General features: G+C 34.4%; 2 protein-coding genes across 5 annotated transcripts in view; one reads left to right on the plus strand and one right to left on the minus strand.

Annotated features, from left to right (window-relative positions):
- Nucleotides 1–23,886, minus strand: part of LOC117211831 (paired box protein Pax-6-like) — a 151,571-nt gene that overhangs the window by 38,972 nt on the left and 88,713 nt on the right. The gene's annotated exons all lie outside the window — the stretch shown is intronic.
- On the plus strand, nt 254–3,723 carry LOC117211832 (gamma-gliadin-like). Its single transcript, XM_033456079.1, has 3 exons — nt 254–630; nt 1,235–1,696; nt 3,108–3,723. Exons 1-3 carry the CDS (start codon nt 625–627, stop codon nt 3,549–3,551), a joined length of 912 nt encoding a protein of 303 aa, XP_033311970.1. The 5' UTR covers nt 254–624; the 3' UTR covers nt 3,552–3,723.

The following is a 23,886-nucleotide window of genomic DNA, read 5'->3' on the forward strand; positions in this document are numbered from 1 at the left end:
ATAGACTGATGTTTGTTTCACTTATTAAGCGGTATAACAAGTACTGTATTTTAGATATTTTATGTATTTATTACTTATATTCTTATATACATATATACATATACTTATTTTTTTATATACATTTTGTGTATTATGTACATTCTATGCATTTTTTCAGCTTTAAATTTCCAATAAATGGACAAAAATGCGCAGTCTAGTAATCTAATAATAAGATAATTGAATGTATGAAATAGCGTAAAGGTTAAGAGAATAGTCAACGATCGAAATCACTCTAAACCTTATTATCCACTCCACTCGCTTACTATGGTAGAAACTAAGATGAACAAGAAGTAAATTTAATTCGAGAAAGAAGGTAACAAAGTTCGAATAAACGAAATGTGGTGTTCATTGAGTACGTGTCTCGAAACGCCGAAATAAACGAAGGTAAGACGCGACCGGATGGTGAGCCAACAATGATGGAGGATTCATCAGTGTTTTAGGAGGTCAATGTCACTCGATGGCAAACTGGCATAATTCTTTTTAAACATGCAGTGCGCATACGAGACTCAGTGTATATAATCCAGCTCGTCGACTTTGGAAATCAGTCAACTCGACAGTTCAACCGAGTAACTTACTAGCACCACAATGAAGGTACTTCTTACAATTGGCGTGATATCTTCAAAGAACAAATTCGCAATCACTTTATTACAAACATCAAAAATTTCAAATTTTACTTGAACAGTTTTCGAAATAATACATATATTATATATACGTTCAATTATCCAACAGCAAGTTGTTCTTAAGTATCGGAGAAGCTTTTTTACATTAATTTTAATTTAATACATTTAAAGTTTGTTAAAATTTAGTTCTCAAAGATATGTAATTGGAATAAAGAGAAATTTTTTAATAGTACTAATTTGATACTTTTATGATTGATTGTAGATATGTACTACTACTGTCTATTAACAAAAAATAATTATAGACTTTGAGAAAAATTCAGGACAAGCAACTTTGAAATTTAATAATCAATTTTTTGCCACAAAAATTTATTTGATCGTAAAATTAGATACGTAGTTTTGCGTCTTATTGGACATTTCAAAAGTGGTTATTTAAATTTCTATTTGTATGAGCCATATTTTTAAACCAAAAAAGTTGTTTCTTTTCGAACAATATTGGGCGCCAAGTAAAATGAACAAAGATAGTAGATTTCGATTGGAAGGACACTATTAATTTAATATTTCACTCTTAAAAACAGCTCTTCGTCGCTTTCGTTCTTCTGACCGCCACGGTGATGGCAGAACCACCAAGATACCGTCCTCAACAACAAAGGCAATTCTACTTCGCCAGACAGCAGGAAGAAACCACCACTGTTGCTAGCGCACCTTATGCACCTTCTGGATGGAGGTCACCTGGACCAGCCTTCAATCTTCCCCCAAGAGAACCTCAGAGACAATACGGAGCACCTAGCGCACCTCAACAGCAATATGGCGCACCTGCTGCTCCTCAACAGCAATATGGAGCTCCTAGTGCACCGCAGCAGCAATACGGAGCACCTGCTGTTCCTCAACAGCAATATGGAGCTCCTAGTGTTCCTCAATCACAATATGGGCCACCTGCGGTTCCTCAACAACAGTATGGACCACCACAGGAAACTACTACTACGGAAGTGCCAGATACTACTGAAGTAGATACGGTTGCTAGTGTCACTGAGTCTGAGGTAAGGGAATTATAATTTGGATTCTTTTGATATTTAAGTATGGTACCAGTGAGTTTGAGATAAGAGAATTTCGTTTTGAATTCTCTTTATTTCGTGTTTAATACTATTATAGGTTTAGCGATGAATATTAGGATTTTCTATATTGCATTGCCACAAATAATTGTCTAAGATCAAAATATGATTTGTATACACATAAGTGTCTAATATATAACGCAAAACGCACATTGCAATATTCAGTAAAAGAAACAAATCTCTATTTAGATTTCATTTTTTAAATCGTGTTAATAAAAATATGAATTTCTATAAACATTTACGGTCTAATAATTATATTATAACAATTACTTTGAAAATATTCGAAGCTATTGAACTTTTCAAACACAACAACCTAAGCCACATTTTGTTAATTTTTAATGAGAAAATTATATTCGAAATTAGTGTTATTACAAATCATAGTCATAGCTTTAAAAGAAAATTGGTTTCGAAAATGTCGAATCAGTTCGTCAATCCACATAAAACATCTCAAACACAGTAATAAATCGATCTAAAAGGAGACAATTAAGTTATCGTCGGAATTTTCGAAAACGTTCAATCGAAAGAATGATAACGAGAATGATCGGAGGAACTGAAATCACGGATCACTGCATCACGGATTGTATCACGCCGCCTTTGAATTTGGTAGGGGCACACGCGTGCCTGCACAGCGATCGAAAGTAAACGATGAGTAGAATACTAATGTTGTTAAGACGGCCGAAAAAGGAGAACGAGACAGAAAGGAACCCAGGGAAAGACAGGAGCGAACGATTCCCTGACGCGATTTAAAATTCCGTGGAAACCTCGCGTTGTGTTTCTCGTGTAGCCTTGTGCCAAACGGCCCTGCACTTTCCCAATCTTCTTTTCTTCTCCTTCGTTGTACCAAATAAGACGATAACAAGTCTGATAATACGTAACACGATGTTTCAACGTCGATGAAATTTAAGCGTCTCTTCCGTTCTCTTTGTGGAGCCTTCTTTACTTTGCTCGTTTTAGCGGGTGCAGCGAGAATATATATGAAATTGGTATTGTTGCTGGAGTTTTTTTTTTTTTTTTGACTATAAGAAAAATTCTTAGAACTTTTAGAAGAATTTTTTAAATAGGAATAATAGGAATCTTATTTTTAGGATTAATTAATTCACAGATTTTTAATAATATTTTTAAAGCAGCAAGTCATTTAGTTTTCAGATTCTTAATAACATTTTTAGGCTGGAAAATTTTGTAGTTTTTAAATTCCGCATATGATTTTTGGAAGAAGGTTATTTGTTCGTTTATCGGAGAAGATCATATTTTGATTCATTTCTTTTACATAAAGAATCATTTCTTTTTCGGTTGTACCCTATATAAATCTAATTCTATTCCTATTTTTCCACTTTATCAGTCCGAGCCCGTCAACTCCGTGAACGAGCTCGATGACGAAGAAGTAGATGAACAACAGCCGCAGCAATCTGGCGAGTACTACGTAGCCTTACCCGATGGCCGTCTTCAACGAGTCCGCTACGTCAGCCGCCAGAACATCGAAGCCATGAAGTACTTCGCTAAGATTCGTGCTGAAAACGTGGAACCACTCCGTGGACCCATCTACGCCTACGCTCCTCTCCAAAAATTGCAAATCGTGCCAGCTGGACTGCAAGTGTCTGTCGCTCCAGTTGCACCGATCGCAACACCAGCCGAATCGAAACCGCAAAAATTAGAAATTCAACCGGTTGCTACACAAGTACAGTATCAATACGATAATCCTGCTGGAGTACTTCCATTGGGCAGTGGATCTTATGCTGCTTACACTGGACCAAGCGACTCTAGATACTTTTTGACCTTACCGTAGGTCAATTAGAGGACTTACTTGTGGATTTAATGGATTTATGCGTAATTGTAAGTTGACGAGGACCATGAGCGCCCTAATTTGAAAGTAGTTTTAAGAGAATTGTAAATGTTACGTACATACGAGATATGGATCGTATTTTAAGTTACTTGCGGAAACAATAAAGACGACGTTAACGAGCAATGAGTAATTGTTATTTGAATCTCTCAGGAAGCAAACTGATCGACTCTGCTTTTTGTCAATTCCTCAATATCATTACATATTTTATATTTAATTCTCAAGGAACAAATGACTTTCATAAGTTCATTTATTGCAAAGATAGTGATATAAATAATAGTAAATTCTAAATTTAAAGAATAGTATTTGCAACATCATCGTTCTTTTCTGCTTTCCGAGTTGATCAACGTGACTTTTAAACGACTCATTTCTAGACTACGGATGATTATGCTTAGTTTCAGTATAGGAAATTTGAATGTGCAATAATTCACATATAAGGCACTTTGAGAAACAAATCTCTGTTTAAATTGGATACATTTCTTTAGTTATATTCATAAAAGTATGAATTTGTAAATATTGAATATTGGATCTTTGTGTACGTTGATTATTCGTATCGTGTATTTGAAAGAAAGATTGATGTCTTTGACAAATATTAAAGAGGAGAAATTAATAAATTAAGATGAGAAGATATCGAATCGAAGAGTAAAGTAGTAGAGCGAAGAAAGAAATTTGAGAAGATTTCCTCGATGATTCGGACTTAACATTAACGTCATTCTTAAATACTATAAGCACATAGCACTTGATAATTAATTTCTTCAATTTCAGGTTCTACAATCAACCGTATCAATTCAGAAATATAGGTTTTTTTTACATAATCAAGGAAAACATCAATCACTTAGAGTTAACTACGCTGCGAATCTTAACTAGCTAGCAACAATGAAAGTCAGAAATCAAACGAACCGCCTTTATCCGAGCCATATTACGTACCAATACAAGCATATTGAATAACTATGCGGAGACAGGGGGTATCGAGATGGTAATGGGAGAAATCCTGTGAAAGAATTTTCTTAGCCACGGCACGTGGACACGAGCACAGAAACGCGGATGTGTTGGTGGCAGACCCGTCGGCATGTAGACGCGCCTAACCGCAAAATTCCAGAAATTTAATATCTCGCTCGACTCTACCGGGGTTGGCCGTTTCATAAGTTCACTCCGACACAGCCAATCCCTCGTCAGGATTCTCCTGAAATTCTACAGCCACGTTCCAACCCACCAAAATGTTCCCCCCTGCCTCGCCCTTCTCCTCGCCATTCCATGCTTTTCATCATATCCCGCAACCACCGCGGCCAGTTCTCTTCTTTCTTCCCTTCTCCTACTTCCTGGCCGCGGTAAAATTGAAAAAAGGGAGGAGAGAGTCGGTTTTCCGTTGTTTGGATAACAATGACTAGATATGTATATATTGCTTTTTCGTTTATTAGACCGATAACATTTGTTAAGAATTAGAAACGATTTATGCTTTTTCTTTGAATTAATTAGCAATGGTTTGTTTATTGATGTATATTGATAGTATTTTTTATAAAAGTTATTTTCATAAATTAGCAATGATCTAATTATCGATATGTGTTAATTTTGATTTAGTAAATTGGTAACATTTGTTGCATATTATTTTGACGAGATGGTACTTGGGTTACTCGCTTAGAAGAAATTATGTAGTTAAATTGTGAAAAAGAAAGATAGAAAATGTACGTTTTTAGACGATATAACGCAATGTTCTATCCGAACAGAAGAAAGACAAACTACGTACAATTTCTGATAAGCGATCACATAAGCTTCTATCATAAAAATAGTTGATCGCCAAAGTAACAAGGTTTTAGTTTATAAACATTTCTGTAATATGAATACATACGTTTGAACGGTATGCAATATTATATTATCTTTCCTATATCGGGAAATATAGGTGTGTTAGGTAATTGATACTACATATTAATTACTAATTAATTACTAATTAATTAATTAAATAATAAAATATCATAAGACTATCGTCAAACTTATCTTTAACAATCCACATTGAAACAATCGAACCGAACTCCAATTCCTCGAACTTTTCCAAACATTAAATACGGCTTCTCGTTTCGTTGAGAACAAAGAGATTTTGAGGACGCCTTCAAATGGCCTCAAGATTCAACCAGCAGCTAGTTTCGAAACCGAATTTCGGATCGGCCAATTACTCCGGTCAAGCGGTCAAGACCAATTAAACTGATCTTAAAGACCAAACCAACCCCAGTCGATGAGAGAGAGAGAGAGAGAGAGAGAGAGAGTTGTGCGGTCGTTTGAAAGCTCGTGAATTCCGTGAGCCAGAGTTTCTTTGGGATACTCCTAAACTCGACGCTCCTCGAAAAATATCTATTCTCAGGGTTATCCCTGAGAACAAAGAGCAAAACCACAAAAGGGAGGCGAATAGTTGTTAGTGATGGGATCAAGTTTAACGTGTACTAATAGCAAAGGATCCTTTCATAGAGTTCGGATTACTATTAGTATTAGGTATCTATATTCCTAAGAGACATACTATTTTGTTCCAGCATCTGCATATTTGTAAGTTTTGAGAATTTGTTTAAGATTACATCGATGTTTTAACAAATTATCAAGTTTTCGTATTTGGGAATTTTGGAATTTTGAAATCTTCAAATTTTAGAATTTTGGGTATCGACATTTCGGAATTGTAGGATGTTGAAATTTTCAAATTTTCGAGCACCCGAGATTTTAAAGTTTCAACCTTTCAAATTTTCAAATTTCCAAATTTTGGGATTTTTGAATTTCCAAATGTTGAAGTGTATTTCAATATTCGAATACATCGAATTCCTTCCCAGTAGCAATCGAATTATGAGAATCACGGAATTAATTGCTTTTAATCAATTTAACGGGATTCCTATAAATTCTGTTTCAACGTTTATACCTGTAACCACATATCTAAGAATGATAGCCGAGAAAAATAATTTTAAGCGGATGGAGAATTTCTGATAAGGTGCACGTAAATTTTCAAACCTATTTCAGCAGTATTCCACTCTATTTGCAAGTATCTATTTTATCTCTCAAAGTATTTATAGAGAGTTCGAATATACTTGAAAAAGTACCGCTTCTTGTTTTCAAGCTATTTATAGAGGGATTGAATCTATTCGGTGAATGTTCCATTCTGCACACTGCCTGCGACATATTTGAGGCCATCGCTAGAAGTTGCTTTGGAAAACAAAGTTTTCCGTCTGGTTCCCTCTACTCTTGCCAGGTCTGCACTTGAGCTAACAGCCGGTGCACCGTCCTTCCCACGAGATATTAATTTTTCCGGAAGTAACCTCCGCCACTTTTCACTCCCCTTCTGTGTCGCGACGGTCTTTCTCTTCCTCTCCCTCTCTCCCTCTCTTCCTCTCTCTCTTTCTGTCTCCTCGTTTTCATCTGGAGGTGTTATTTTTAACAGAAAAAAGATGGGAAAGCAGAAAGAGGAAGAGAAAGAGAAAACACACAAAGTGAGAGCGAAAGTGTTGCGCATTTAGGGCTGTCGCTTATTGTGTGGAGAATAATTGCGGGCGAGGAGATTTTAAATAACTGGTCTTCCGCGCGAGATTACCACCGTGTTGTAAATTAAGTCTGAGGTCAAAGTCGCCTGGTGCGCGTGATGAAATTTGTCCTTTGTCTGTGATTTGTTTATATTTCAAGCGAATCTATTATAGCATTGTGTTTTTGAGCCTTAGCCATTTTGACTTTTGTAATTTAAGAATTTTTAGATATTTAACGAGTTGATAATAAAATAGAATTATTATAGTATATACAAATGTTAAAAGAGTATAGAATTTTAATATTCAATTTTAGTATTAGACTTTAATATTCAATATAATATTTACTAATTTTAATCTTTTTTATTATTCTTGCTATTTCTTATCGGGTAATACATATATTATGAATAGACATACCTATATATGTATACTATATTGTATAAATTTACAGATAGATTGGCAATTATTGGCAATTGTATTTTTAATATTTATCTTCTATCTAATATTTCTAAAGTAAGTAAACTTATCTATTTTACTTGGAAAGTCTAACAATTAAACTTCTAATACTTCAATTATTAAATTTTAATATGTACCTACTTACACACTTCCCATACATAATTATTAAATTTATGAGACGAATTAAATTTTCTTACTTTTCAAACATTTTATGAAGATAAGTTTTAATATTAAGATTTTTCAATTTTGTTCTTAGAATATAAATATATACATATATACATACATATTAAGCCTCTGCTATGGATCCAGCAATTTTATGAAAATCATATTAATCGAACTGAAAGAGTCGTTTCTGTAATATCCTTATCTACATTAAACATCCCCTAACATGATGATTATGCAAACTGTAATACTATACTTCTTGGGTAAATTATTTTCAAGCAGATTAATCTCGTTAAATCAGCCCTGAAACAGAGAAAGATATGCAGCTGCATTGTCGATTACTATATTCAATCAGATAAATCTACCCTTGCATCGTGAACAACAATGTTCTACTGTGAAATTCAACACGCAAACATCCGTTGCGTAACTGATGATTATCGCGACAGGAAACAAAACTACTACACTTGCGTGAAAATAACAGAATGTATTAAATTGTGCATCACATTACGCTATATAAAATTACATCATACAAATATATTAATTACAATTAATTTATTTTTCTACAAATTTGTTTAATATGTATAGATTTGAAACTCAGTGTTTTTGGTTTTACGTATATCATAATAATAATATAAATTTACTTATTAATGTATCATAATAATTGAATTTTAACAATTTGGAGTTTGTTTTGTTTTTGAGTTTGGAAAGATACATAGATACAATAAAGTGTATTTAAATTCATGTAGAAGTAAAAGAATATAATAAATGCCATATTATAAGTTTCCTTTTATTTTTTAATAATTCATTTTAAATATTTTTCTGACTCAAGCGATCCTATTTTACTCTATTACTTTTAAAGAAAGACTCCCTCCCCCCCTCGGCTTAATCCGCGTTGGTCTCAGCATTCATTGGAATTATCTTTAACTTTTATTATCTATGTGCTTAAGGTGGCTATACATACTGTATACTAATATTTTACTAAAGTTATGTTCGCAGTAAATATTTTATAACTTCTACATACACATAGTTTCGTACTGACTTCAAATTCTACCTATGTGACCATGATAGTAAAATGTCTTTATTCAAAATGTTTGAAAAGTTGTATTTAATACACGCACAATATACGTATAAAAGTTATCTATCATAAATGCAGAAATACTTTCGTGAACCACCATAAATAAATAATTTTTCCTGGTTCCCACTGAAAGAGGAGGATATCGGTTTGGTCAGATTCCCACAGGCACTGCGGGAACCTCCCGCTATTTTCTTAATATGGACCTCGCGGAGGCGAGACAAACGACCGAGAATACAGAGAGAACGCAGGATACCCGCGGTGCAAGGGCGCGAGGAAACCAAGCTACCCCCTTTCGTGACCCTAAACAATCCCAGACGAGGAACGAGTAACCCCCGTGACTCGAAACACGAGAATCAGATTCGCTCACCGTCGAAACGTCCGCCCTGACCTCCAATCTTTTTTCTCAGCTCTCTGTTCCTTCTTTCTTTCGCGTCTTTTCTTTTTTCGTGCTTTTAGTCTTTTCCGTGTTTGCGGGTGGTCGTAGTAGTCTGATTCTCAGGATTTTTAATTTTGCCTTCTCTTCGTCTCACGGCCTGTGTCCGAAACATGGCGTTTGTCTTTTGTTTGAAGCTGTGTTTGGAATTTGAAAGTACAGGTGCTGAAAACACTGAGTGTTATGTTGAAATTCGTAAGTTGATTCATTGGAATAACGAATGACAAATTTGTAAAATTAATCGTCAGTACTTATTTGCATATTGTATGATTTCATTATAATAAAATAATTAACAGTAACATTGAATGTCTTGAAGTTGGCTCATACGAAATACATACGTAATTAAATAATGGATTTATTAAGTACACGAATTGGAAAATTTTTGTCCCGAATCTGTCTTTTCTGAAATATTTTAGGTTGCTAAAGCGGAAAATAGGGTCATTTTTTATGAAAATTAACGATTTTAAAAATTTGGCCTTGTGGACATTTGGTCGTAGGATTGTCCTATATGTTTCAAGATGTTTGGTCGTTTTTAGTTAAATCGTATCTGTTTACGTATAATCTAGTATTCGAATGAATTACGATTCACATTGACTTACTTAATTCCTTGATTTCACTCATTTTATCCTTTAAGCACATTCTTAACCTTCACAACTGGAAGCTTTCAGTGCCTCCCTTGAGATTCGAATCGTCGATTTGGGAAACGATTTACACCCGAATCAATTACATCTAACAATAACTATAAGTTTCGTATGTTTTAGTGGTATTGCTATGTCACAAAAGTTAATAGTATGAAAACGAAGTGTATAGAACCTGATAAGAAGGCTCTTCATTGGGAAGTAAGGATAGTGCTGTAAGTGCTAATACTTTTGTAGCCACTGCATTTCTTCGTACTATGATAGATTCAGATGAATGGAGTACGTACTACTGTATATTGTCTTACTTCTATCACACAGCTTGCCGAGTTCTCGTGTGGCAGGCGACAGAGGGGAAACAATGAGCGTAAGAAAAGGGAAGGCAGATCCCGCTGAAAGTCAGCGGTAGCTCCCACGTATGGCAGACGCTGCCTGCCAGTGATTGGAGATCCCCCGTCGACAGCTACGTCGAACTCTTTTCGACTCTCTTTCGAAGTCGGCACCTGCTTTTACTTGCCTGCCTGGCTGGTTGCTTGCAACGAGAAAAGCCTTTGTGATCCTTCCGTTTCTCCGCCTGTGTCTACATCTACATATATATACATATATCTCTATATACATATACATAGCTTTTGCTGTAGAGTTTTTAGAATATTTGCGCCCGCTCGAACACACATTTGTGTAGGTTAAGGCTATGTCTGTGGCTCTGTGTGTATGAGCGTGATGTGCAACCAGTGTAAGCATATACGCATTGCGTCACAGGGCACGTCGATATTGAACCGGAGGGTACCAAAACAATAAGTTTCCTACTGCGCTTACATCGGTAAGCCTTTGTACGCGAGAACTCGCTGCTTGATTAATATCGCCGAATTAATATGGATGCAGAGAGGGAAAAGGATGGAGGCATAAACGAAGGAATGGCGATCCTCCGGCTTCCTACGCTCTCGCATGAACTTTTTATGTTTTTATCGAAGATGAATATGGAGGACAAGATCGATCGCGATCTATTTTCGATGTTGCTTTCACGCGATCTTATCGTTGGATTAGCAAGGAATTTGTTGATATTTTAAAAGTATAGTGACTTGGAAATTTTGTGTATCGAGGGTTTCACAGGATTTTAAATTGTAGGATAGAAGTTAGGAATAATTGTATTATTAATCTCTTTATGTGTTTGGCTATTGGTTGTTAATATAATTGGTTAATTTAATAAAGTAGTTAGATTCTACTTGGAATATTTTGAATAGTGATCTGTAAATGCATAATGTAGGAATACATTAATTATTAATTTATTTGTGTTCCTTTTTTATTGTTCGTTATTAATTTAATTGATGGTTATTAACGATCAACATAATAGTTCGCACGTAAATTTACGCAAAGATTTACGAAGGGATATTGTAGGAATAATTTAATTATTTTTCTATTTCGAATACGTTGAGTAGAAGTTATTACCATAAGTGCATAAAATAGGAATATGTATAGTTATATTTTATTGTTAATTATTAATCCATTTGTGTATGTTAAGATTACTAATATTACCTATCATAAATACGAAATTTTAATAAAATATTGCAATTAGCATTCTAGAACAGCCAAATTTATTTTATATATTAACCATAATTAAATAAAATAATATTGATAAAATAATATTGCGCAAGGTAGAAAATAATAGAAAAATAAAGTGATTCCTAACCGCGTAGCATGTAACGTGCTATCAGTTACATAAGTCAGTGTGTCGTTAGCACACAGATCAATCACCGGAGGGATTACGTAATGTTACACAATCGGACGAGCATGTTCATCGTACCAGAGACGATTGAATTATGATCTCTATGCGCGCGGAATTCTGTATGATTTCACTCCACGTCTGGCCTAATATTTTCGATTTGCTTTTGCAAATTCAAATGTAACATCTGACCGACATTTTCATTCCCCTTTTCTATTCCTTTTTCTTCAGTTAATATACTTTCAATGAAGATACATTATTAATACATTTTTAATGAAACGTAACAAACTGAGTAAAGTTTGCATTTGGATAGATAAGACGAGGTAAATATATGAAATTAATTAAGCTATTGCAGATCAGAATTTAATAGAATATTGTAGAAAATAGATACTTAATGACAAATTTTAAAATGTTCCACAATTTAATCGACTCCATATGAAAATATGATAATAAATATAAATATAACCGATATACAGGTTAGTTCTATCGAGGGCATATCATAATAAATGTTTTACTTTCAATATTTTATTTTGTATATTTCGTATTTTTAAACTTTGCTATAAATACATAAACACCTAGTAGCACAAATATTAAATCTTTTGAACTCATAAAAGACAATTACATTTAAACATTTACATGTAAGTAGGATATTCTTGAAGTTTAGTTATATTTCTTCGAGATTTGTTTAAGAGTCTACATTTTTTTATTCTTGCTTGCAATAATTTTCAAAAAATTTACAAAGTATGATTTTCTCCATTTTTCCACAAAATGAAACATTATACTTTATGATATTACATTTAATACCTTATTAAGCCTTCTATAGAACTTTATATTTCTTAACTGCACAAAACTCTATACCGATTGTGTCAATTTTTTAATAGTTAATGATTACCGAAATAACTAACATTCGCCATTATTACATGATACCTGAATCAATGACCAAATCTATAGCAATAAAGCCAGTATCAAAATCCATATCAATTCATTAAAGAACAAGCAGAGAAATAATATGTGAAATTTACATAAATATTCTATATATATGTCAGAGATGAAAGGTTTACATTAGAATTAGGGTTAGGGGCATGAAACGAATCTTCATTTGGATTACACATTGTCGTTATGCAATAGAGACGACATTGACTAGTGCAAATACGATTATTACAGAACTTGCAAGTAACCGTGGTATTTAGATACTCGGGACGTTAATGACAATGATCCTAGGTTCAATAACGAATCCGCGGTCAACGAGATAACAGGATGCGCTTTCTTCCAAAGTCCAAATCGTACTCGACAAGCTTGGCTACGGTGGAAGTATAACTAAACTAACTCTTTGTTAAAACGTGGAATATCCACCGAGCGTAAAGACGCTAAGTAACTCGCTAGATACGACCTCACGAGAGAATGATTTTCTGTCGCGATGATGCTGCGGAGGAAAACTATGATGGGGTGTGTCTAAGGACACGAGATCATCGGATTCGTCGAGGATAGTAGCCTTCGTTCAGAAAGTGAGGGAAATTGACGTTGCTGATAATTGGTCAATTTCCATGTTGGTGGTTAGAAAAAGATGCTAGCCACCCTCGAGGGAAAGCTGTACGTGTACTGCGGCAACGCATCGACATCTGGCAATCATCTTACTCGAAGAATAGGATTTGCGTGTGGCGAACCACAGGACAGAAATCGTTGAAATGTTTACTATCGAGTGCCGCTACAACTATTTCTTTTTAAGGAGAGCTATACTATTACTCCATACCTTTGTTAGACAAAACGTTTATCCCTTGACCGCGGCTACGTTCGGCGACTAGTTGTCGCCTCGAGCCCAAGCTCATTATCACAAATCTCGAACAAATACAATCGGATCGAATGACGGCAATTGTTTAATTACGCCTATGATAGAATCTAGATTACGGTGTTAAGGGATTTTCTCGAAGTTCCAAAGGGGAGGCTCCGATGTCCTTTCATCTCCGACATATATAATATATATTCGATATATTTAAGAATAACAAATATTCTTCAGAAGTTCACTACAAAAATCATAGGCAAAACAAGAACTTTCCATGATTAAAAAAATATTTTAGCAGGGGGCTCGAAATACTCAAAGAAAAAGGAGAAATAATAAATATTAAGCATATATTGAACAAATCTTTGAAAATCTCTTTCTTAATCTATAACATTAAAACATGTAATTCTATGACGTAAATTGGCTGAAAACATATTGCAAATGAATGTTATGTTTCCTCTGCTTTTACCACAATCTTATGTCCATATTTACCCTTACAAGTTAGAATTAGAAACCTCTTTCAATAGTTAAATAACTCTCAAATACCAAATAGTAAGGAAAGGAACATTTTAAAAGCAAACTGATTTGAAAAAGAAAAATGTGTGAAATTTCAAATCTGAAAACGCAAAGAAGCAGAGAAAATAATAAAACAAAATCAAAAAAGTAAACCGAAGAAAGAGGGAAAAAGAGTTCCAAGGGATTGTTGACGACTCCCCTTAAACTGCCTCCTCCCTCTGACTCCGCCCACGAATCGAAACACGGAAGTCGCAGCCGGAGTGCCTTTTACAGAGCGGATCCTCGCGCGTCTTTATACACACGTAACACGTACTCGGTATTATTCATACGCGAGTCACGTTATATTCATCCCCCACGCGGGGGTTTGGCTATACTGCACGTATCAACCGTGTGAACGTTGCCTAAAAGGCTGTCTAAGAAAAAGAGAAACGCACTTATACGGGGTGAATCAATATGGGTATTACCATTTGAAATAACTGGTTATTTGTTGACTTTATTAAAAAATATTCGAATTGAAATTTATTTGATGGGACTGGTAGAACGAATATATTTTGATTTTTTGATGCTTTAGGTGTATTTTCCGAGATATTAATGTGACCTGAAGTTCTTTGAATTCCATTGCATATTTTTTTTCTTCATATTCCGTTATAATCGTTAGAAACACGAATTTGACGACCTACAACAGGGTGATCTTCAGGTGGTATCGAACCTCTGAACGAAATGAAACTTAGTAGCACGAAACTGCATTACTTGGCATTTTTACATGTGTATTCATTTTTATCCTTATATTTTTTAAACATATATTTATTTCAAAAATCTAGTGGAATTAATTTGGGTGATCGTGTAGCTATTAAAACATAAAATTGATTATATCTCATAAATGACATCAAATAAGACACATGTTTATATGATCTTTTTTCAGTCTTTAAATGCTGAATGAGTTTCTCAAATATTTCTCACACATTACAATACATCCTACAATTTATACTAAACAATACATTTCCGCATTTTTTATAAAGTTATATAAACTGGTCATATATGTATATTTATATGTATCATCATATCATATACATCATATTAACATATCAATATATTAATAGTATAAATTACACAAATACTGTTAAACTATAATATTTCCAAATCACTGGTTGAAATAAAAATGTTGTAAGAAAATCCTAGATAAGGTAAAAATTCAGCTATAAAATGAGCACAAAGTTTCCTATATCACGTAAACAAGCTTAAATAGAATTGTGTCCATATAAACTTTTTTCATTTCCTCAGATACTGATTGAGTCTCTGAAATATTTCCCACATGTTACGGGACACCCTGTGTATATCGATTGGCATTACGAGGCAGATCAGTCAACTCTGGACCCCCCTCCCCCTTCTGCTCTCTTCACCGAGGAAAACGGTGGCTAAGGAGAGATCTCTTCTCTAGCCCGGCACCCCACTCTACAGCTCCTTCTTCTTATCCCGTTCGCGGCTGAGACACTTTGTCACCCTCTCACGCGCTTCCCTCGATTGAGCATAGCTTCGCTCGACGAGAAGGCTCTGCGTCAAAAAGAGTTACACAAGGGGGAAGAACGAAGACGGATAGATCTTTATTGTCGTCTACGGCGAGAGAAAGAGTTAGGCAAGGTGGAAGATTGATCGTTGGAGCGAGTGGAAAATTGTTTTTTCGAGCAGTAGTGGTATGTACGTATAGGTGGATTGTTTTTGGTTGTGCGAGGTAAGCTGTGAAATATGAAAATTTGTTGGTAACTTGTAAGCAATACATTAATCGAAATTTTTAACTATATCTATTTTTCAAAGAAATTTAGGAACTTCACGATTTTTTGAAAGAAGTTTTTTCAGACAAATTGAGGAATCTTTCGACTCTTGGGAGAATTTAAGGAATTTTTTGATTTTTCAAAGGAACTTAAAAATTGTTCATTTCTGACGAAAATAATACATCTTAATAAGAAGTTTCAGTAAGAATACATATTTCGATTTTTGGCAGTTGAGAAATTGTAAATTGCGAAAGCAACTCTTACGTAAAACTCTTATGTATAATTTAGAAATTGTGAGAGCTCAATATATCGAACGATTTGTGTTACATTTAGTAACTTTTAAGTACAGAGAGTTATTTGTCATTTCTTAGTAATCGTCTTTGGATTCAAATTAATTAAACGGTGCCTCATTTATATTTCCAATGTCATACACATCCAAACAACCACCAAAGTAGAAAAATTAGTGTTACTTAGTGGAAGGCATGTCGCGTGATAACCTGCGGGAGTTCGTGCATAAAATGGAGTCTTATTGACAGTGGCGGAACTAGAAGATTGGTTGGGCTACAGACCCGTTTCAAACCAACCGATACACTAGCAAACCGACCAACTATAGCCGAAACGTCGGTGCATCAGATCACGTATTTGCAACAGCCGCGGAATTTCATCTCCGAATTCCGGCCTGTATTTTCCAACTAGTTCGAACGAAAGAATTTTTCCTCGACCATCGATTTCTAGATGCGGTTGGGAATTCGTAATAGCGTAGACCGCGGATCGAATGATTCGCATACGCGCCTGTATACTGTATATTCGTACAAACACATACAGATATACAAAAGGCGTATCTACTGCAAAATAGAATAAGAGAAGAACAAGGATGTTTGTTATTTCGACGTATGTGAGTATGTACCTACATATGTACAGCATAAACATATTATGTGTCTTATATGAAACTTTTTGGAATCTCATTAGTATTGTAGTGACATTCGATTATCATCACTAACAATTTTGAACGATGTTAAAAACCTACATAGAAGCTACAAGATATTCATTATAATTATACAGGGTGATAAGGGAATAGGTTAAACTTCGGTACCGTATTTTACTGTTTCTGAGGATGAAAAAAGGTCATGGAAACATAGATCTGGAAATTTTTCCTTTGCGAAATATAGACAGACCCTTTGTTTGCATCGAAAATTCACTAAAATAACTGTCGGAATTTCAAGCACTGTCATCGTCTCTTTCGTCAGAAGTAAATAATATGTTAGAGTAAGTCAGTATATATCTAAACGTTTCATAGTGAAGACAATGTTACTATCAGAATGATTATTCTAGTATCGAGTGTATAGATATTCACTTGTGAATACTGGAAACTGTATGGATGGGGTAACGGAAACGTCAGAGAAATTCAGTGTCTCTATCAGCGGACTTTACTCAAAGACGATGTCTTTCTAAGAAGATTTACTTGTTTCAAGGCATCATAGGATTAGATATACTGGATCTTATTCGTCTACTACAATTAGGACGATACTGATTTACTATGAAACACGCTGCTTCTAACGCCAACGTAACTTGTTTTAACATATTATTTACTTCTAACAAAAGAAATAATAACGGTGCTTGAAATTTGAAATATTACGTCTGACTTTTATTTTAGGGAATTTTCAATATAAGAATGTGTCTATATTTTAGGAAAGAAGAGTTTTCGGATTTATATTTGTATGTTCCCTTTTTCATGCTTAGAAACAGTAGAATGCGGTACTATCATAATTTGGCCACCTACATATTTCCTTGTCAACCTGTATATTTCGGGATGATCACAAAAATATTTAAATAAGCAATCATTCGCAACGTTGATCAGTTTAAGTATGTGTTCAATCGGACCATTTTTAACGCTTCTGACATGTATACTTAAGGTGAATACTTTTACTGTATTCTAATTCTTTTTCTAAATATAAGTTTCCGATGAATATCTTGTAATTTCTATGTATTATTCCCAGACTGGATTCAAATTTTGTTAATATAATTGTAGCATTCACTGTCGTGTCTTACTATCTATAGAGCTAATGAAATTTCAAAATGTTTTCTGCATTAAATGTACGAATATTTTTATAAGCTGTATAGACAAATACGACTAGATAGGATGTAGGCTAACTTTTCTCTTTGTGGAAGACCGCAGAGCTTCCACGCGCATGCCTCGCCGCAAAAGCTCAACGATGCGTTTTGCTCGATCTGTCCGCCATGCGAGCGCATTGACATTCGCCCACGATGCACGTTCACGCTTCATCTTTTTATTCGTCGTATAAATTGTCGTCCATATGCGGTTTTTGTGCGTTAGACGCGTTAACAAGCAACTTTTTATTCTTCTTGTTGCGGTAGGTACAGTGATTCGCAAAAGTACTCGTACTATAGCAAATTGTTATGTGTGGGTATTTTGTGTAGGATATTTAAAACATTTTGGAATTTTATTAGCCTTATAACGAGATGCGTCTGCCATGATTATGTTAGCAACATTTGAAACTAAATTGAAAATGTTATATGTATATAGAAGTTGCGAGATATTTACTGGAAACTCATAATTTAGTAAAAAAATTAGTACTATATTGGCATAGAAGTAACAGAATAGCCATCTTAAGCATATGATAAGTGTTAAAAATAGTCCCAATGATTATTGATACCTATTTATATCGTAGATTGCTTGTTTAGATACTTTTGTGACATAGATATTCTGAAATATAGATACATGCCTATACTTATAATAAATATTTTGTAACTTTTATATATAGATTTCCTGAACCGTTTAAAATTTTACCAATATATATCTATAATCATAGTTAACATCATCAACTAATTAACACTCTGATTAAACTCTGATAAAAAAACATTTGTTCAAAAACATTTAGTGAAAATCTCTCCTAAATAAATAGAAACTCCAATCTATTTTCTATAATCATTGTTTCTAGAATGAATCATGGAGATAAAAATATTGAAGTTAGTGCATCATGTTAGGTCCTAAACCGTAAAATATTTATCTGAACCACAATTGTCGCTAAAATTATCATTTACAAAGTTGTCCCGAAATGGAACCAGTGACGTTCTCCATCAAAGTTCTATTTATATTGCAGATGTTATAAACAATTTTCATTAGATTTTATTGGAACTTTCTGTTATATAGATATGTATATGTATATTATGCATATATGTTCAGAATGAAATACTTTTCTAAAAATAATATAAAAGTGTAACAAGTAACATTGAACCTTCTATCATTTAATAATGTAACGTCTACGTTCAAATAAGAAAAATGATACAACTTATTGAATTGGTGGTTACAGTATTTCTCCCAGTTAATTAACTGACTTAATCTTTTAACGCACTATATGGTATACAAATATGATAAATATTTTTCAATTTCAAATGCTTGTTCAAGACAAAAAGACATTTGTGTCATTGAAATATGACTTTCATATTGTTGTACAACATCATTCATAATTTTAAGCTAAATAAGTTTCAATTAGCATATAAGTTTAAATAATTAAATTAGTGCAAATATTAAGTTTATACGAATTTTGTCCACTAAAAGGTTTTATTATTATCCATTCCTCGTTTTACTATTCCTCGTATTCCATTCATCGTTTTACCGCAACCTAAATACATCCTCATATTTCCATTAAAATGTCTCCAAAATTTGTCATTCCCAATTAAACAAAAATAAGCAAAATCCTTTTCAAGTCATCCCAATTCACCCAGAAAAATTCTGTTAGAAAAAAATATGTATTAGGCTACACATTAGTACACATGCATAAATGTTCTTTTCATATCTTAGAAACGATATGTGACGAGATACACAGTCTACTATGTTGCTAATTCATTGTGTTCATTGTTTTTTTTGTTAGCGAATTATGAGTTTATTGTCTCTCCCGTTTCGTGTTATTGTTATATTGCTCTTTGAAAAATTCTGTGTTATTTCTAATGGTCTGGGATGGCTTTCATTAATCTTTTAGCACACTTGCTGACACTGATGAGTCAACAGTAGCTATTTTTCTATAAATATTGATATATTACTATTTAATGAAGATATACGAATAGTGAAGAATGTACAATACGTTCAGTGACTTTGAAGAAGTGGGGCTTAAAGTGTTTATTAGATTTCATTTTAAACTCGATGATTCAAATCTAATCCAATGAAGCCTGAAATCTGAATCAATAGATACACATAATATTCGAAGACATATACGATTATTCATATTTGAATTTAATGCAGTGAAGGAGAATTTTGTAAGTCATTTTAAAGACATAAATAATGTTATAACATTTGATGATTTTAATAGAAAATTAAATAAATCAGAATGTTTTGTCCTTCAAATTTTCTTTTCTCCTTATAATACACGTATAATTCACGATAATTAAACATGCTGACTTTTATACTTGTTGATGGAGCTGGTGATCGTGTTAATAGTTGATCGTCGTACTATGTAACGTAACGTATTTTGTAACAATTTATGTTATTGTTAGCACATTGACACGCCTGTCCGCGTGAGATACGGGTAGAAGCAACCACCTTAGGTATTAATTAACAATTTTTTTTATTTGTAAAAACACTTGTTTTCTTTCACTTTCTAACTTGTTGACACTTGTATAATCCAGACGCAACTGTTAAAAACAAAATTGAGCATTTTCGAACAGTTAGATCGAAAGATAATTTAGGTTTAAATATAGGTATATATTCTAATAGTATGTTGTGTATTAATGAAACTAAGACATTGTTCGTCGGACAAAGATTCCCAATAATTTCAGTCTCCCCGTTCCAGCATATAAAACAGACATATTTACAAGGTGTTCTCCACATCACGTTCTTGGCCGCGTTCTCGTCGGCAACGTGTCGACAGAGAAACTCTATGCATTGGATTCGCAGGTCAGTGGGTTGTCGCGTCGAGTCATTCAAACCGGTGTCACCAGCGCTCGATTTATCGTGTTCGTCAATCTTGGAAGACTGACCTCCCGTCATGGCTCCGGTTACCGTCCACGACGATGTTACCCACCCTCGCGTTCCACGGCCGCTGCCGCCATCACGTTATCCTGGCGAGCACGCTCCTTTGTTTTCCATTTTATTCCGGTTCGCGGCGATCAACGAACGACAGCGATGAATATCTACGCCGCCGAGCGGACGATAAAAAGACGGCTGTTCCGTGATCGCGACTTCTCTGCACCGCAACGCTCGTGCACCGAGCGTATACGTGAGCACATCGAGCCGCGACACCTTGATTATGCGGATGTAAAGAGTGGAATGGCTGATGGTTGACTCTTGGAACAGTGCTTTTCCTATAATAAATGAGATCTTTTCTTTTTGCGTATTTGGATTTACCTTATTTGATATAGCTGAATCATTAGAGCAGCTATTTGTATTATTTGAGTGAGTTTTGTACAAAATGACCGAGTTTTCATATGGTCATCTTATTGGTGATAAAAGTAAGGGGCACAGCTTTAAAGAAAACAAGAAAACAAAACGTAATAATCAGTCGCATTTTTCGTGTCTTAAAACTTACGCTGCCGATTAATGTTATATTTTTAATCTTAAATGAGTGTATATGTACTCTTACCGATTTACGCCACCTTGTGTATGTAGATGTAAGAAACGGAATGACTGATATTTGATTCTTGGAAAAATGCGTTTGCTATAATAGATATGTAGTTCTCCGTTGAAAGTTACCAATTTATATTTGTAAATATATTTGAGAAAGTTTCTAGTATACAGCATGAATAACCATCTTGACCAGATAATAAGGGCTAAATATGGTCTCACTGCATGTTTATGAATATAATGACTGCTTAAATACTTTTACGATGTCTGCGACATATTCTTAAATTTCTTTCAAATTTTACCAATATAATTATAATATTCAAGTTTCAGAACAGTGCTAATGGAGTTTCAAAATGTTTCGTGTAAAACACATGATACATTATTAAAAAGTTTCTATAAGTGTTCAAATACATTTGTGAGTCACCGTACTTACGTGTGTCGACATGATTCTACAACTACTAAAGTAGAACGCCTAGCAGAAGGCCAGCGAATAAGCTCGTGACCTTAAACGGAGTACACACGCGAGCGATAGAGGGTAGTAATCAGAGACCGAGAGTGGAAAATCTTACTCTATCGAATTTCATGCTCGTGGAAATGCGACAGCTATGGAAACTTTCGACTTGCTGTTGCGTCGAATAATGATTCCGCGAGCGACGTTTCGAGTGAGTCGCCGAGAGGGCACTGCCAAGTGGTTCTTAAGCGACGTTCACCAACTGTCGAGGATGCGGAGAAAATGAGGAATCGGATTGAATCTTAATATACAATCGCGTCAAGCAGGATTATACCGTGTAGAATGTACACGGTTTTGTTCAATACTGTTGGAGGGCGTTTCAGCGTAAAAAAGATAAAAAGGTGACAATTGAAGAGAATGCGCGTCCATTATTCGATAAAATTATAAAATGAAAATCATCGTGTTTTTTAACATCGTATTTACATTTCATGATAGTTAATAGTTTGATATATGCTCTTTTTTTGCAAATACGAGAAATATTTCATAGGTGTAATAACACGTACAATAGTAGCAATTAATTAGTCATTAATTGGTAGTAGCAATTTATGTAGTGATAACTGGTAGTATTGAATTTGGTATTTATTATTAGATAGCGGACATTTATGCATTTATGAAAAATTAAAAAATGTACACGCGCATAGATATGCAGGTATATGCAGATAAAACATCCAAAGTACAGCACTTTTTACAATATTTAGCATCTAGATAATACGATCTTCTACTTAATCGTATTATAGTTATCATATAGTTATTATATAGTAGATATTTTGTTTAGATAAGGCGTACTTATTTTTCCTAGTAAACTTAATAAAACTGGAACACGAAATAAAAGAATATGGTATAATATAGATTTGCGCAATTTATAGAAAGTTCTCTAATTACAATATGATAATGATGATTATATAAATATGATATGATTTTTAAACTTCTTTAGGTATATATTTTTAGAATACAAGCTCAATCATTTTCATTTTTAGTTTTCTCAAATATGTGTTTTCACTGGCTATTGTTAAAAACTAAGGACAAGCAATTTGAATAGTCACTTTATTGTAATTTGTCACTTTAAACAAACACCATTTCAAATCTAATTCAATAACATACTTCAGCTTTCAGCTATTTTACATTAAAATATTCCTTTTTAATCATAAAACGGCGTTAGAATAAAAAATCATATTTTTTTCTTAATCTTCAATTGATAAGGGTGTTGATGTTCCCACTTGAGTTAAAGTCAACATTAATTTTGCCAAAAGTATATGCATATTTTTAGCAACTTTCAGCATATAGTAATATTTAGCAATTACACCTGTTTTTAATAAAAATAAAAAATCTGAATCTTGTGACAATCATATCTTCTTCCTGTGATCTTCAATTGTTCTGTAAATTAAAATCAAAGAAAGCAACTTCCTCTGGCATCAGTCAGTTGCAATCACGCGTCGTCTCATCAAACAATTTCGCAGAATTCTTTCCATTAACAATGAAGGTCAAAAAACAAAACGAAACGTGAAAAAGCCAGAATAATGAAGAAGGACAATAAAAAAGAAAGAAAAAAAGAATCTGCGCTGAACCCTCTGAATTTCTCTTGAAAAACTTTTCCTTTTCTTCGTTTCAGCGAAAGGATCCACCATCACAGAAAACAGGGGGAGGGAGAGACGTGTATACAAAAGCTATCGGAGAACCATTAATACGCGGATCGCGCGTTTCCATGAGGATCCACGGTAGTGGCGAGAACAACGACAACGAGTACGATGCTTACTCGACGACAAACCAAACCTACAACGAAAGACAGAGATAGACAGAGAGAGACAGAGAAAAAGGAAGATAGATAGATAGATAGATAGTGTGTATGTGTATGTGTGTGTATGAGAGGGAGGGGGAGAGAGAGAGGGAGAGAGAGACAGAGAGAGAGAGAAAGAGAGAGAGAGAGAGAGAGAGACTGTGCATTGTCCTGCTCGACGATAAAAGGTTTCGCATCGTTGCAACGTGCCTACCTACTGGGACATGGGGCTCCAGAAGACGAAGTAGAAGCAGTAGAAACGCAGAGACGACAAAACGCGTATGAGGAAAGAGGAAGAGAGAAAGAGAGAGAGAGAGCGAGAGAGAGAATAGAAAAAAGAAGAAATGATAAAGGGAGATCGGGTGCAACAGATAAAGAGGTCGACGATAA

Source organism: Bombus bifarius, unplaced genomic scaffold (assembly GCF_011952205.1).
Source record: "Bombus bifarius isolate JDL3187 unplaced genomic scaffold, Bbif_JDL3187 scf7180000008247, whole genome shotgun sequence".
NCBI classification, from domain to species: domain Eukaryota; kingdom Metazoa; phylum Arthropoda; class Insecta; order Hymenoptera; family Apidae; genus Bombus; species Bombus bifarius.